Below are 18127 nucleotides of genomic sequence, written 5' to 3' on the forward strand. Positions count from 1 at the left end.
CTCTGGTTTACAATGTTTACCCAAATTTACCCAAATTTGATGGGACACATAGGATATTGTAAATTGGGCTCCCAATTCAATGTAATAAATGTTTTAAAATTTTATCACTGTCTAATACTTTTACCTAACATTTCATACTGGGAAGGGAATGGATGCTTGATAGAAATGAATGTTAGCACATTTATAAGTGCCTTGCAGCTCAAGTTAACTGCAGATACCCCAGCTGATTATAGCGGTCATTAAGTGGTCCAGGGGTCCATTCCACTAAACTTCACAAAACTTCGTAAGTCACAAAATCGTTCATAACTTACGACAAGTCGTAAGTTCCATTTCACTAAACCGAACGGTACCCTTCGTAAATACTAGGGATTTACTACAGAGACTCTTCGTAAAGTTACGTCTAGTATTGTGTATTCGTAACTTTACGAACGGTTACTTGAGTTACGAAGGGTTAAAAGTTTAGTGAAATGGACCCCAGGGGCCAGGGCACATGGACAACAGTTGGGTATTGTGGATATTTTGAGGGTTTTGCGTATATTTCTTTACTAATCAGGGATGTAAGTTTACCAGTGTTTTTAACAGATTTCTGGATTTTTTTTTGATTTAAAAAAAAGAAAATCTCTTTCAAGATGGTTTTCAGCTGTTAAAATTAAAACTTGATCCATGCTCAATATATTCAAGAATATACCTGTTATTGTTTGTTTCTTCATTTTTACATATTTCTCCTTTTCTCTTTCAGGCTGTGAGGACGTTCTTTCGTACCAACCGTGTGACGTGTCAGGATTGGCTGCGTACTATGCGACCCATAGCAGCCACTGCTGCTAGTAATGTAGGACAGCATGCAGTGGCAATTAGACATGGACTGGAGATGATCAAGGACCTTATCAACAAAGGCAATACCCAGGTAAAATCTACTGATAAGTATTTTTCTTTAAGTCTTTGGGTAAAGAGTAAGTAATGAGACCTTATAGCACGCTTTGGGTGGAATTTGTGGTAGGATTTTCTATGTTGTTTGGGTGAAGGTAAAACATGTCACCAATTCACATGTAACACACAGTTTACCACTTTGAATCTACCCTCTGAATCTTGCTATAGTCTTATTGTCTCAACCCTTGTTTTCTTTGTAATTCCTAACAGAGTCATTACTTTGAAGATGCCGTACAGAAGGTTGTATGTAGCTGTGTATATCTTCACTGCCCACATCCCATAATGGGTGTGTTATCATGGTGTCAGGAGACAGTAGGAAGGACATTATCCTGGGTGGCTGCTTGTATCCCTGCAGCAGAGGGAAAGTAAGTTAATATCCAAATGCACATTGAGTCAATCCAGGGAAGATTCTGTACAGAAGGTTGTATTAAGCTGTGTACATCTGCAGAAAGGTAGTTTTGGGTCAGACTTAAAAGAAATATTGTAGTCTGGTATATAGGCCTATACTTTGTCTAATCCTTCTGTCTGATGCAGTTGCATTTGTATCTAAATGGGAGCCTCACCTAAATGAAGTATTGTTTCTATAAAATTACCAAATTTTGGCATAAAATTACAATTGTTTTCATTAGGAATTGCAATTCTTTTTCACTGCACCCCATTTTACAACCTCAAGAGTGAACTTTGCCATTGTTGTCATGGATCAAGGTATCATAAATTTGTTTTACCCTTATCTATAGGTATGAAAATTGTGCTGCAGAAATAGTGCATGCAATCAAGAAATACCTACAACTGGATGAGATTCCCAACTATCCTCTACCACCTAAACCGAGGAGCATGATGAACCTGAAGGACAGCCCACCAGACAGCCCAAAGAACAAAGGTTACGCACCACCAGACGGAGTCAAGACACGGTTATTGACTAGAAACACTGCTGCGGCCGCAGCAGAGCTGAATAACAATGTATATAGTCATCATGTAGCAGAGTATTTACTCAACCAGGTACGATTTGGAACAAAATCCCATACCCATAATTCAACCCCTTTTAAATTGAATTGCATTTTCACATGAATGGAAGCTTAGCTGAGTACACTTCTGTCAATTTTCTTTATAAAATGTCAATATTTGTCTTTATTGATGTTATTTTGTTCAAATTTTATGTGCAGGTTACACAGTGCTACATCAGCGTCTCTGATTGGACATCGGCCATCAAGTGGCAACAAGCAGCTGTTGAGATCAGGTCTCATGTACCAAACCAGAAGCATATTGAGCTCACTCATGATATGAATGCCATCAGGTAAGACGAAAATCGTCATGCACACCCACCCCCACGCCCACACATAACTGTAGAGATCAACCCAAAAGCATATTGAGCTCACTCATGATATGAATGCCATCAGGTGAGACGAAAACCGTCATACACGCCCACCCTCACGCCCACACACAACTGTAGAGATCAACCTAAAAGCATATTGAGCTCACACATGATATGAATGCCATCAGGTGAGACATAAACCGTCATGCACCCCCACTCCCACACACAACTGAAGAGATCAAACCAGAAGCATATTGAGCTCTCTTATTGTATGAATGCCATCAGGCAAGACGAAAACCCACACCCACCGTCCCCCCACCCCTTCACACCACACAGCTGTAGAGATCAGGTCCCATCAGGCATGATGATGTTTGTGCTAAAGCAGGAATTCCTGCTTTCTTGATGCCCAAATTTGATTTACTTGACCCAGGAACAGAGATGAAGGACAGTATCAACTTTACCACATTTTTGATGGGTATCTGCAACTGCTAATTTGTTTCTATGCATCTATAGGAAAATAATCTTAAAATTTTACAGGAAAGTGGGATCCTTTTTCCTCTGTTCTATCATCTGTAAAAACACACATTGATTCCCAATTGTATAGTTTCTATCCACTAGGCGGCGGAAGAAAAGAACCTGGTCTTTGGGCGGACGGACCTTTCAAGTGGGGGCGGTTGGTTGGGGGGGGGGGCATTTTTTTTCTTCCCTGGAGACGATGAAAATTACCCTAAAATTTCACCAAAATCTTGCAGATTTTTTTGCAAACATATTTTATATAAATGTATAGACAAAATAAATAAATTTTAGTCCCAAAATGGCCAATTTTACAAGATTTTAGCTAATTTTAAAATATATTTATCCAAAATGGAAATTCTGGGTCAGTCAAGCTTGTAGAACAAGGGCTTTTCCCATCACTGTACAATGTATATTATGAACTGTGAATAAGACACAGATGTGTCATACCTTGGCCAAAATGGATTAATGCTCATACCCACAATATACTGACAGATCAAATGTCGCTGTATGCACTGGTGAGCCCCATCCCACTAGCGCTGCCTTGGATTATTATATTACCCTGGAGTGATTACAAGAGTGAGTGTTCCATCAATCTAATAACGATGAAAGTTATCAAATTACGAACATGATATAGACAATTAGGCAAATTGATACATAAAACCTATGCAGCAGTTGGGGGAAACGATCATTGTGTGCTGTGAATCAGAACTGAGAGCATCATGGCTAGATATGCATATAATCACAGGATGTCTGGTAAAATATCATTCTATGCAGTGGTTTTACGCGTGATTTTATCAATTTGTAGTAATCAAATGACTGTTAGCGGACAATACATCAATAAGACAATTCAGTGTGAAGGTGGATTTAATGATACAATATGTGAAATGGAATGCTCAACTGACTGTACATGTGCCTTGGATAATCTCACCACAATCAGTAATTGCACAGATGGAAATGTGTTTGTGACTGAAGTGTTGTATCCATTTGATGATATGACTAGTCTCAGCTGGGCTGGCAGTACTTTGAATAGCATAACACCATTAGCATTTGTGAGGTTCGCTGCTTCATTGCAAACATTGAATCTAAGTGATAATGTACTACAAGAGATACAGCCTGGTGTTTTTGAAGGATTGGCAAGTGTGGAGAAGTTGGACCTGTTGAACAATGAATTACGCGACATACAGCCTGGTTTGTTTGAAGGCCTGACAAATCTGGAGGTGTTAGACCTGGGATGCAATGAATTATATGATATACAGCCTGGTGTGTTCGAAGGACTGGCAAGTCTGAAGCAGTTAGACCTGTATAACAATGCATTACACAAGATACAGCCTGGTGTGTTTGACGGACTGACAAGTCTGGAGGAGTTAGACCTGGATTTCAATGTGTTACATGAGATACAGCCTGGTGTGTTTGAAAGGCTGACAAGTCTGGGGGATTAGGCCTGTATACCAATGTATTAAATGAGATACAGTCTGGGGTGTTTACAGGACTGGATTGTCTGATATGGTTAGACCTGGACAACAATGCAATAGACATAATAGCACCCAATGCCTTTGAATCATTAAGAAACTTACAAACGCTCGTGTTATCCAACAACAAGTTACTCACTCTACATCCTGGCATATTTCAAAACCAAACCAGGCTTGAAGATCTGGCCCTGGATCATAACCAGCTTCATTACCTTCCAGAAGACATTTTCTATAGCCTCACTGATTTAAAGTATTTAAATCTATCTCACAATAATTTGGATCAGCTTCCAATACTGTCAAGGTGTACCTCCATACAAACAATTAATTTAAAAGAAAATCCACTGCTGTGGTTGCAAAGTGGTGCATTATCTGGCTTAAATGAAACAGTCAAGTTATTAGTTACCTCACCTGCAATCTGCTGTTATGCATCATTTGTACAGTGTATAAGTGATGAGCCACCTTCTCCATTCCTCACATGCGAGCGCATGTTGACCTTTGACATCCTTCGTACAAGGGTCGCGCTAGGCTGCGTTTTTGCGTCCCGGACCCACCAAAACCCGAATCTCACGCATGAATATTGCAAAAGCAGTGAGTTATTGCGTCCCGAAAAAAAAAAAAAAAATTCCCACATGTTGTTTTCTATATCCAGGTTTCATAAAACTAGGCTCAAAAGTTTCCTCAACTTGCATTATGCACATCATTTTCGAAGCAACTGAACACCTGAAATACAAAATGATGGCCTAATTTACTTCAATAATTAATATTATGCACAGTAATACTGCTTTGTGAGTGAAAATTTTGACAGCAAAACAGCAGTGATATCGCCAAAATACGGCGAGATCTCTGGCTATGGCTGCCATTGTTTACTGGCAAATACCGACAATAGAGGGCAGTATTAAAAGAATTATTGGGCAGGCAGTGGCGGGCGGTAAATATTAGGTAATTATACTAATTTGATTGAAATAAAAAATTAAAATTAAAAAAAAAAAAAAAAAGAAAGAAAAAAAAAAAGAAAGAAAAAAAAAAAAAAAAAAAAAGAAAAAAAGAAAAAAAGAAAAGAAAAAAGAAAGAAAAAAGAAAAGAAAAAAAAAGAAAAAAGAAAGAAAAAAAAAAAAGAAAAAAAAAAGAAAGAAAAGAAAAGAAAGAAAAAAGAAAAGAAAGTAAAGAAAGAAAAAAGAATGAAAGAACAAACAAAAAAATACAATAATATTTAATAAACCCCTGCTCCCCGAAAAAAAATAGTATGGTATCACACAAATAAATTGAATTGGCTAGACAATAGTTGGGACCCCGATATTTCTTTAGGGACTCCCCATTTTTGCATTTTCTGTTAGCTCGGGGGTCCTTTGGGACCCCCGAGCTTTTGGACCTAGCGCTACCCTTGCCTTCGTACTTTGATGTGGTTTATGAGCATATTTGGTATTCTAGGAAATATACACGCTGTTTATAAAGGATTTAAGAATAGGCAACAAAGTAATAAGGTCCAGTTTCTTCTCATCACAAATCTCTCAGTATCAGATCTCATAATGTGTATCTACCTGATTATTTTGCTTTTAGTAGATATGTATTATGCAGATTTTTTCCCAGCAAGTTCTGAATCCTGGCGAAGAAGTGCATTGTGCAGATTTGCTGGAGCCTTATCGGTGTTATCTAGCGAGGCTTCAACTTTCTTGATCACACTGATAAGCATAGACAGGTTTCTGCGCATAAAGTACCGATATCCATTTGGAAGCCGACGATTGAGTCCATCTCTAGCGCGATTGCTAGTGGCTATGCTGTGGTTACTAGCATTGAGTTTCAGCATAGCCTCGTTTGCAATAGCAGGAGTCAATTCAGATATTTATACAGTGTCAGAAGTCTGTGTTGGGCTTCCTATTTCTAAGGTTAAGCTATATCATGAAACCACTGTTGTAATTAACACTGATTTTAAATTCTCTGCTACATTGTACTATGAGCAATCAAAGAATACATATGATCATAGCAGGGCATCTATGTACCTATCCATAGCCATGTTTACTGGTCTTAATCTTTTATGTTTCCTAGTAGTAGGCTTCTGTTACATTAACATTTTTATTGATGCTAGAAAAACTGCCAGGAACTCTGGATCAAACATAGAAATACAAATGGCAATGAAAATGTCTCTTCTTGTCCTTTCAGACCTATGTTGTTGGGTACCAATTGGGATTTTATCAATTCTTGTACAGGCTGGTGCAGTTGAAGTCAGCCCTACTGCTTATGTTTGGATAGCAACATTTGTGTTACCCATCAATTCTACCCTTAATCCATTTCTGTATAGTTTTGCTGCCTTTTCATTTGACAAAGTAAAATGCACACATTGTAAACGTAAAAGTCAAGAAGAGAACATCCCAATGAAGGAAATTGTTGGACAGAAAGACTGAGACAATCTTGCACACGGTATATATATAGACATGTTTGAGGTCATAGAGAGCAAGAAGATTTAAGATACTACTTGAGATGATTATGTGCAAGATTGAGATGTACTGTATCATAATTTTTTCTCCATTTGACTTTGAGTATTTATTTGATGTAATTGACTTTTTTTACTATGGAAATAAAGAATTGTTTTATATTATAAAACTATAATAGTCTGTGTATTTAAAGTCTCACTGGATATTTGCATTTAGATACATGTGTTGAATTGCCTACTAATGAAAGTTCAATGGTGAAAAATCCAAAAGAACCCCAGCATATTGCATTGGATTTTGAACATCAGAAGAGCTTTGAGACCAAGATTAATTTTGTTGATCTTTTTCAAAAACGCAAACATCCCTGAAAATGTTTTTAAGGGGAAAGTAATGATAGAGAACATGGACCTTTTCCGGCTTCATTATTTCGGAAGTTAAAGTCCAAAGTATATAAACCATACATTTTTGAAAAGGAAATGAGACAAGGAATCATTTGGTAATGTTAAATTTTAAAAATAAAAATGTCTAGTTTTTGACAAAATAAAAAAAATTAACTGTTTTACCACATGACATCATATAGAAAAATTTGCTTTAGCTGTCAGCCATGTGATTTCTCAGAGTTGAAAAAATTAAAATAGTGATTTTCAATAAAAAAAAAATGCATTTTTCAGTTTTCATTGAAAGAATGCATCTTAATAGTTCTAAATATCAAAAAATCCCGAATTAGGATGTGGATGGATGTGTCTTCCCTTATTCTGCCCTCAAACAAATCAATATGTAACAAACTTCATATTCATATACATTTCTCCTATCACTTACAAGTTATGAATCTAATATAATGAGTATCAATTAGGCCTATGTAATGAAATTATTAGTTTCCGTCACCTGCCCTCATCACCTTTTCAATTTGACCGAAACTTTCATTATTTTCATAAAAAATTGAGATGGAAATAATCAAAATTGAAACTCTCAAAATGTCTGACATTCCCTGCTGATCATAATCAGCAGTTTTTCTTAGTTGTAGGGGTAGAGGGTGTGGTAAATAATGGAAATTTAAGGATTACCTCATGTTTCTAGTGATTACAAAAATTGCAAATTTCTTTTCATTAAATTCATCTGAATAAAAACAAATTCAAATCTGTTAAGGTAAATTTAAACTGGTCACACAACAATGAAAAAATTTGACTTACTCAAATTTTCGTCCATCATCCGATGAGACTTTTTCAAGAGTGGTTAACTGGAGTGGGATTTTGGTCATTACTCATGTGACTTAGATGTCAGAGTCACATGACAGGATGACAGGTTGGTAGACGGCTGGTAGGTGGTGGCGGCCCCTGTCCTTATTGAGATCTGGGTTATGATCAATATGTTTCAAAATGTCTGCAATTATGATCTAAGCATTTTCTTAAAAAATTAGTACCTGTTTTGAGATGGTCTTTTATCAACAATATAGGTAATAGCCTTATAAATGAAAGTTTTGTCAATAATGAAAATTTCCCGAATAATGGACTCATGACCTCATATTTCACTGAAAAAAATGTGACGGGGAAACTAACCATTTCATTTCATTAGCCTCACAGCATTGGGCTATTCTATTTGTAATATGCCATACATCTGTGGAAAATTTAGTCTATCACAGAGGGAGTATGTTTTTCAAATGGAATTGGCTAGGGTTAATTTTGAAACCCATACTCCCCCTGGATATGGCTTTACCTACATCTTCCATAACTGGAGTGAGTATTTGAAATGGAAGTTACCCAGTTGTGTATTCTATTTGAAACTCATACTCCCTCTGTGGAAGACTTCAGCTAACTCTTAAATAGTGGAGTGTGGATTTCAAATGGAATAGCCCATTAGTAATGATTATGACAAGACTGTTTCCAGAAATCAACTACATAGTAAGATCAGAATATGGGTTCCTGTGAGACTAAGAAGTTTTGAAAATGATTTTTGTACTTTTGAGGGACAGAACAAGAATTTTTGGGTCAAACCTTAAGGCAAGATGGGAAACTCTGCTATAGTTTGGTTTTCAAAATGGCTGCTAAAATACCATTAAGTGACATTCTACAGCCATAGAATAGTCTACTGCTGAAATTGACTGAAATTTGTGCTTTTGAGTGCTCCAAAAAGCAGAGATGCCAGTCTTCCGCTTTAAAGCAAAAGGGAAGTCTGCTTTTTTGTGATACGAAAAAATTTTCTGTTAAAAAATAAATAAATAAAAAATGATTTTTTGTTGTTGTAAAATGTTTTGTTTTTTTCTACCCTTACACAAACTCTAACCCACCCCAAACCTTACTACAAGTCAAAATAATATTTAACCTAACCCGAAACTCTTGCCCTTATCCTTGCTTCATGACGCTAAACTTTAGTTGGTCACTGGAATAAGTTGTTAAATCCTCTTTTTTTTAGACAACCACACTGGAATCCCTTAGGAAATTAGAGATCCAACTTCAAAATATGCATTTTGAGATCCAACTGGGGGGGGGCTGGAGGTATTTAAAAATGGCCACCAAATTACTATTGAATGATATATTAGAGCTCTAGAATAGTTTACTACTTGGTATATCAACTGAAGTTAGTTCTTTTCAGGGTACTGAATAAAAATACTTTGGCCATATTGTCAGGAAACATGGAGGAGTAGAAAAACAGATTTTGCAAGGGGCTATGGAAGGCAGGCGAGGAAGAGGACGTCCCACCAACATTGGCATCAGATCGAGTGAGATAGCGTACTCTTGTGAAGACCACAGCAGCGCTACACAGCGCCACCTGACAGACAGAGAGAGAGAGAGAATAAAAATATTTAGCTCCAACCTCAGGAAGATTTGGGGAACACCTGCCATTGGGCATTTTTCCAAAATGGCCACCAAAAAAGATTAGATTACATTCTAAGTACTAAGAATGTCAGCTGATGGGATATATCGACTGAACTTCATACTTTTGAGGATGCTGAATATAAAATATTTGGATCAAACTTCAAAAAAATTCTTGCCCTCATTAGTCTCATGAGAACCCATATTCTGACCCTACTACATATGTGCCCATCCACCACAAACTGGTCGTAAAGTCGGCATTTTCTATTTTGAGATACAATCAAAAATAGTATATGGATTTCTATGTAAAATATAGTAGGAATTTGACCTTTGATGAACCATAACTTCACTTCCAGATGTCCGATGAAGCTGGTTGAGGTGTCATTTTAAAACTGAAAGGGCATTCTTTTAAATTCTGTAATAAACAGAAAATGATCTAGAGCCGACTTTACTACCACTTCGTGGTGGATGGTCACATATACATAAAATAACTATTTCTTCTCAAAAGAAATGTTAAATGATATGCATAAAATTCAAAAATGCTCCAATTTAATAAAATAAATGTTCTCAGTTTGTTCTGCTTGGAACAACATGTTAAACATTGAATAGTTTAACATATGTTACCTGTGTAACATGATCACAAATGTCAAGGTTAACAGGATTTGATGGACTTGGACTTTTTTTGCCCTGTTACACAGAATTAATATAACGCTAAACAGTGCATATTGCAAAGTGAATTAAGCTAATGCCATTTAGAGAGACACAGGATGAAGCATCATATTATATTACATGTAATACCAACCACCAAAAAAACGTTGACAACGTAAAGAAAGCAGCAAGTTTTAAAAGCCCCCACCTCGGCTCACTTTTTGAAACTTGGTCCCATTTGTAAAAGATACTGATTTAAACTTTGTCATAATTATCAACTTAAAACATTTCCAAAAGTGTTATGTATCTTTAATGTGCCGATGCGATATAAAGTTGTTAGCATTCTGGAACGATCAGAAAGGTTATTATGTTGTTCTTGGCCAATATCCTATGTTTTGTTTTATAATAATTATTAAGTTCATGATCAATGATTGAATTAAACGAATAGCAAGTAGGCATGTTAATAGCAATGATGCTATTGTTTAAACGTTAAAAACACCGATTTGCTGTTGATATTCAAAATGGGACCAAGTTTCAAAAAGTGAGCCGAGGTGGGGGCTTTTAAAACTTGCTGCTTTCTTTACGTTGTCAACGTTTTTTTGGTGGATTTTATTTCTTTTTATGAATGTAGCCAAGCAGCTCTAAGTTTGGAAAGTCATCGGGTTACTGAAGTACTCCATAAAACTAATAAAACGAAACATAGATGTTTGAAATTATATGTTATCCTTGATTTGTGACAGCAAATAATTTGATAAAACTTTATCAGCCGCTTATTTTAAAACTTGCTGGTCACAGCTACCGCGTGACTGTAATATTAATAGGGATACGTATGTTTAATATACTTCAATTATTCAAGGCAACTAAGAAAATGTAAATATGAACAACACATACCCAATGATGACGATGCCAGCGAGACACAGAGTCAGTCCGATTTACTTCAAATTGAAGCTGAGAAATGCGTGTATATGTAGCAAGGCTTATACTACGGAAGCGTCTAAGTGCCATGACTTAGCAAGATAATTATGTTTTAATGATTGTGGTTTTTAGTAGTCCCTGCGGGAAATCTAGTTGGATATCCAAATTTCAGCGGTTGATAGTTCTTTGTAGCCCTCGGGCAATCTAGTTGGATTTCCCTATTAAGCGGCGGTTGTTGGCGGTCTTTCGCGTTTGTAGTTTATTTTCCTCATTCTTCATGCCAACCATGATTGTGGTTTTTGAAGCCCTGTGGGGCAATCTAGTTGATATCCAAATTTCATGGTTGATAGTTCTTTGTAGCCCTGCGGGCAATCTAGTTGGATTTCCTATTAAGCGGCGGTTGTTGGCGGTCTTTCGCGGTTTGCAGTTTTAATTTCCTCATTCTTCATGCCCTACCTCTATCGGGGTTAATTTAAAGTTTAACCTTGTTGGATAACTGTACTTCGCGGTGTGTGGTTCTTTGTAGCCCTGCGGGGCAATCTAGTTGGATATCCAAATTTCGCGGTTGATAGTTATTTAGATTTATAGAGCTAGTTGAATTTCCCTATTAAACGGCGGTTGTTGGCGGTCTTTCACGGTTTGTGGTTTTGATTTCCCTCATTTACTTCAAATTGAAGCTGAGAAATGCGTGTATATGTAGCAAGGCTTATACTACGGAAGCGTCTAAGTGCCATGACTTAGCAAGATAATTATGTTTTAATGATTGTGGTTTTTGTAGCCCTGCGGGGCAATCTAGTTGGATATCCAAATTTCGCGGTTGATAGTTCTTTGTAGCCCTGCGGGGCAATCTAGTTGGATTTCCCTATTAAGCGGCGGTTGTTGGCGGTCTTTCGCGGTTTGTAGTCTATTCTCCCTCATTCTTCATGCCAACCATGATTGTGGTTTTTGAAGCCCTGTGGGGCAATCTAGTTGGATATCCAAATTTCGCGGTTGATAGTTCTTTGTAGCCCTGCGGGCAATCTAGTTGGATTTCCTATTAAGCGGCGGTTGTTGGCGGTCTTTCGCGGTTTGCAGTTTTAATTTCCCTCATTCTTCATGCCCTACCCTCTATCGGGGTTAATTTAAAGTTTAACCTTGTTGGATAACTGTACTTCATGTGTGTGGTTCTTTTAGTAGCCCTCAAGGGGCAATCTAGTTGGATATCCAAATTTCGCGGTTGATAGTTATTTAGATTTATAGAGCTAGTTGAATTTCCCTATTAAACGGCGGTTGTTGGCGGTCTTTCACGGTTTGTGGTTTTGATTTCCCTCATTCTTCATGCCCTACCCTCCGATCAGGGGTTAGTTTATAGTTTAAGCTTGTTGGATAACTATACTTCGCGATGTGTGGTTTTTGAAGCCCTACGGGCAATCTAGCTGGACGCCTCTATTGAGCGGCGGTTGTTGGTGGTCTTTCGCAGCTTGTGGTTTTAATTTGTTGGATATCCAAATTTCGCGGTTTGTGGTACTTTGTAGCCCTGCGGACCAATCTAGTTGGATATACCTAGTGAGCGGCGGTTTTTGGCGTTCTTTCGCGGTTTGTGGTTTTATTTTCTCTAATTTTTCAGGCCCTGACCTCTATCGGTGGCTACCTGGTTGGATATCCATATTTCGCGGTTTGTGGTTCTTTGTAGCCCTGCGGGGCAATCTAGTTTGACATGTGGTCGCATGTCATAAGTTGGGTATGCAAAAAGGGTGGAGGGATTACACTTTTCTGAAAATTGCGATACACAATTGATTGGCTTTCCGTAACCCCATATCCTACAGCAGTGGTTGATACCTCATTTTAAGCCTAATTTTATACTCTTTCAGTCTACTGAAGCATATAATTATACATCATTCAGTAAAAAATCACATCAGTTGAAATGAAAATGCCAGGGGTGGAGGAGCAGGCGGATGTGGAGCAGGCGGATGCGGGAGGGTGTGCATAGGGCCGATGTGAAAATTCACATGTCAGCATGTCAAAACTACTGGTGACTTTTTTCAAATCTAGTGAGGGAATGATGTATTGACAGCTTTGAATGTTGAATTTATACAACTAAAACAATTATCGATTATTTATAGGTGGCACTACACCCCATGATATATTTTAAGACTAATTTTGCATTTTTCTCAAAAAATAACTACACACTGGTAAAAAAAAGTTATGTATATTATAGGGGCCAGGAATCCAATTACCTCACTGAAATTTCAGTGATTCAAGACAAGTGATTCATCTAAATATGTTAAGAAATGATGTACATTCTACCGGTACCTCTTTTCTTATCATAAATAACGTACCGCTTGTATTGAGTCACTGAAATTCCAGTGCAGTAACTGGATTCCTTGCCCCTATAATATACATAACTTTTGTTACCAGTGTGTTGTTATTTTTTGAGAAAAATGCAAAAATAGACACAAATTTATCAAGGGGTGTAGTACCACCTTAAAGGGTATTATGTTCCATTTTTTATTTTTTTTATTTTCATTTTTAATGAAATCCTAGTTGAATTTCAGTATTTTAGCAACATGATAATGTATGTTTCTCTTCTTGATATTCATTTCCTCAATAATAGAATAACTGTCTCGCTATTTACTCGTAAAAAGGTCATTGACCTTCACAATGTAATTAACATACATACAATTATTTCAAATAGTTCATTTGAAGCATTGATGTATTGAGAACATATCCTCCAAATCTGATGACATTCTTGTATAAAATAAAAATTTTAGAGTCATTTTTATAATTGAGGTCCGATTTGAGAAAAATGCATTTGAAAATTGAGATTTACATAGACACCTGTGTATTAATTAATTAGTAATTAAGCATTATCTCAAAAATTAAGTATGTGTTAAAGTTAAAAATTGTGTTAATTATTAGAGGTTGTCAATATATACAACATATCAAAAAATAATTTTTTTGTCATTTTTGACCATGTAATGGAAATTGTACCCAACTTATGACATGCGACCATGTCTATTGAGCGGCGGTTGTTGGCGGTCTATCGCGATTTGTGGTTTTAATTTCCCTCATTCTTCAAGCCCTGATCTCTAGGGGAGTGGGTAATTTATAGCTTAAGCTTGTTGGATAACCATACTTCTTTGTTGCCCTGCGTGGCAATTTAGGTGGATATCCAAAATTCGCGGTTTGTGGTTCTTTGTAACCATGTAGGGCAATCTAGTTTGACATCCCTATTAAGCGGCGGTTGTTGGCGGTCTTTCGCGGTTTGTGGTTTTAATTTCCCTCATTATTCAAGCCCTGCTCTCTATATCGGGGGTTCCGTGTGTCTGTGGTGGGGACAGTCCCTTCTTTTAATAGGCATTTGCTAATTTGCTAATTTGTCTTTACGTAACTATGACTTTAATGGCCTTCAATATTTGGTTGTATCTTTTTGGATACGTTTTTGTCCCTGCTGGCCTTCCATACTAGTGGAACAATAATTTTTCACACCTATAGAGTGTATGCAATAAACCAACCGGAACGGTATAACAATCGAAATGACAGTCATGTTGGAATACAGTTCTACGATAGCTGAAGATGGCAAAGGGACAGGTCTCTAGATCGATTCAACAACCATTCATACATATCACATGTTTTATTGTCCTGTTATCATGCTAATCGCCCGTGGTAGGACAGAACTAAAAATGAGAAAGATATTGGTAACCTGATCTAGTTTCTTGTGTTATTCAGATTTAAATAAATAAAGAAATTAATAAAAAGATTTCTTTTATTATTTGTTCAGCTAGCGGCTGCACTATACATAGGTTGTTTTCAAATAGGCCCTTAAGGGTAGACGAGGTATTGTTGGTCGAAGCAACCTAAAAATCGATTTTCATTATCTAGATCAATATATTATTGAAAATTAACACCTTGATGTTTTGCAAAAGTTCATTCTACAAATGGTATACTCTGCAAACATGCTTAAATTATTGTTGTTAATTAGTTATGTACGTTTTACAAAAGTGTTGTTGTTTCAGCCCTCTTCACAACGTAACTCAAGAACCGCAGCACCTGTAAAAGTATATCTGTGATATTTTAATTCCTCTACACGCTCGCTATGAATTGACCAATGCAGTTTTTCCCAAAGCTCACTACCATTCGTAAGATGCTGTGAACTACCAAATCACAACAGTTTAAAATAATTAATAACCTTAATGGAATAAATAATATCCCTGAGAATCAAAGATCTTGCTTTGATAAAAAAAAATTATAATAGCACTGGATGATTAAAATTATGTTATCCTTGATTAATGACAATAAAATAATTGTTTAATAAAATATTGAAAAAATAAGTTGGTCATCGGATTTCGAACTCGAGTCCCCAGATTAGGAGTTCAAAGCCTTAACCATTACACCATGGGAGTCGGCTGTGAAATAGCGTGTCGATGTACAATATTTATTATATGAATTGATGTGTCGTCCGAAAAGAACAAAAGAATTGTGAAAAACTTGATTTTTTGGCGAATGGGGTTCGAATTTGTATGTACGGTATTTCAGAAATTGCTAGGGTATAATTGGAAGTGAATCTGAAAAAGTAGTGTGAAGGTGATAACCAGGTAGACCTGCAGCAGTGTCCAAAAATTCTGGATCAGTATGATTTGCCACTAATTTTCGCTATGAAATACCGCTAAGCGTTAAATGGAAGCAAAAATATTTGTTTATTACGAACGATGATTGACTGTAGGATTGGTGGCCCTTTTTGAATTAATGAGTTGTCAAGATATTACACCTGGGACTGTAAATAACATTTAGCATGGTTTTAGATACATTTTGTACCCAGCTTAAAAATAACATCGAACAATAGAAGTCAAGTGTTTTAATGTTAGCTGTAAATATAGTCTCGCTGGAGCATCTGTTATTAGTCTTCTTTATCAGTCTTTTTTTTTAAAAACTTGCTGGTCACGGCTACCGCGTGACTCTAATTTCAAAACAAGATTGTAATTGACCCTGCTATAATGATAACATGTAGGTCATAAATCTCTTCTATTTTGTTGGTCAACATCATTGTCCATTAAAGTATAAATTGGTTACAAGTTGTGAGGTGGTGATTACAATTTCATGGTTCAGGTTTCAATCACTGACTTTGTTGGCCAACCTGTCAGAGACATGGTCAAACAATTTGTGCAGAAAGAGTTGCAAAAGCTTAATTTAGACTTAGGTTTACATTATACCTATCATCAAGGTTGTCCTTTCATTTTCATGAGCAAAATGGCAGAAAGTATGTAATAAACCATAGTTTGCTGAAAATTGACTGAAATATGAATTATGCAGAAACAGAGACAAATCAAACTGGGAAGAAAGCAAATTTGCTAATATGGTTGGTCCCTGGTAACAAGCAGACATATTACAGACCTGCCAACCGATCCAATTTAATCTGATTCATTCCGATTTTTGAGGTCAAAGGTCACAAAAATCGGAAAAATGAAAAAAAAAATTTGAAAATACAAAAAAAAAATTAGGATCATTCACAGTTAATATTTTAAAAAATTGGAAAAAAATACGAAAAAAATCACAAATTATTTGCAAACCATTAACCAATATTTACCTCTTCATGTAGCACATATTATAAATGCATGGAAAACCAATGCATATATAATATGTGATACATGAAGAGGTAAACACTAGTTAATGGTTTACATATTAAAGATAACAAACTGCAATTTTTTTCGTAATTTTTTTTCCAAATTTTTTTCAAATTACCTGTGAATGATCCTAGCACTCCAGAATAGGTCCAGTGGTTCTCTAAAGTTGCCAAAAACTTTGAAAAAAAAATTTAAAAATTAAAAAAAAAAAATTTTACATTTTTTTCCAACCTTGAATAACAAGTAATTTAGGCTCTATAACTTCTTCTTTTTTCCAAAGTTTTGTTTCGCTTCTCGCTTCACTCTAATTAGACACCGACCTTAGTTCCAAAGGCTAGCAAGTATATTGCCGTTCTACGGGTGAACACGCTGCACCCTGTACAGATTTTTATTTTTACAATGTTGGCAGGTATGATATTACAATGAAAAGTCACCCGAGGGATATATGCAGTCATTTAAAGTGGGTAACAGCAGTATTGACAAAGTTGTGTATATTTTGTCTGTGTAAAACCCAACAATATCAACTGAAGTTTGTTCCTTTGAGGGTGCTGTTTAAGAATTTGTGGATCCAATCTTTGGAGGATTTTGTATGCAAAGACAGTAATGTAATATTACATTGTACGCCAATGTGAGGACCTTTAACTGTATACAGTTGATTGTGAAAAAACCAACCAAACATCCCCAGGTATAGCGTCTATGCATCAGATGTATTTTATGAACTGTGAAAAGACTGTAGCTATGTCCTCTTTGGCCAAAATGAATCGGCATATATCACCCTCAATATAATATTGGTATCGCCTACAAAGAAAAATAACAGTATCTCGGAAATTATGCGTGGACTTCACTGGCTTTCCATTCCCCAAAGGATCGCTTTTAAGATCAACTTCCTCACCTTCAAGTCTCTTACTGGACTTGCTCCGCCGTATTTAACAGAACTCATCACACTGTATGCCCCATCCCATTCAATCCGCTCATCATCTCAGACCCGTATCAAAGCTTCTACTCTTAATTTGACCGCGTACTGCATATGGACAGTGATCCTTCATATGGAAGCCACTCATAGAGAACGGAACAATTTGCTTCAGCATGTCAGGCTCATCAATTGACGTTTTTAAAACAAAACTTAAAACCTTTCTTTTTAATCAGTGATTGCCTTCTGTATAATATGTGGGGCATCTTTCATATCAATTTTTGTCTGTCATCAAATTTCAGCGTCCGTGCAATTTGGCATTTCTTCTTACAGCTAGCTCTGTACCTAAATTTTAATTATTCTGATGTTTTTAATGTATCTAGTTAATTGATTTTTACCATGTTTATGGTCCCTTTTAATCCTCATAGTTTGCATGTGTAATAGAGATGCTGGAGCGTAGGTTCCTGCTATTCCGTGGTGCACTCTCTTTTTTCTTTCTGCATGGGTGCCACAGTCTGGTGCAGTTAGACGATCCAGTATACTTTTCATTTTTGATTATTTGTAGTTTTAAGACTGTATTTTTGTGCAGTATTT

The 18127-nt window shown here is 36.5% G+C and overlaps 1 protein-coding gene across 1 annotated transcript in view; it reads left to right on the forward strand.

Moving 5' to 3' along the window:
- Positions 1–18127, forward strand: part of LOC140164826 (serine/threonine-protein kinase SMG1-like) — a 114543-nt gene that overhangs the window by 27851 nt on the left and 68565 nt on the right. Inside the window, 4 exon segments of the mRNA XM_072188202.1 lie at positions 740–904; positions 1138–1292; positions 1665–1926; positions 2091–2221. Coding sequence (XP_072044303.1) covers positions 740–904; positions 1138–1292; positions 1665–1926; positions 2091–2221 — 713 coding nt within the window.

This window comes from Amphiura filiformis, chromosome 11 (genome assembly GCF_039555335.1).
Source record: "Amphiura filiformis chromosome 11, Afil_fr2py, whole genome shotgun sequence".
In the NCBI taxonomy this organism is placed as follows: domain Eukaryota; kingdom Metazoa; phylum Echinodermata; class Ophiuroidea; order Amphilepidida; family Amphiuridae; genus Amphiura; species Amphiura filiformis.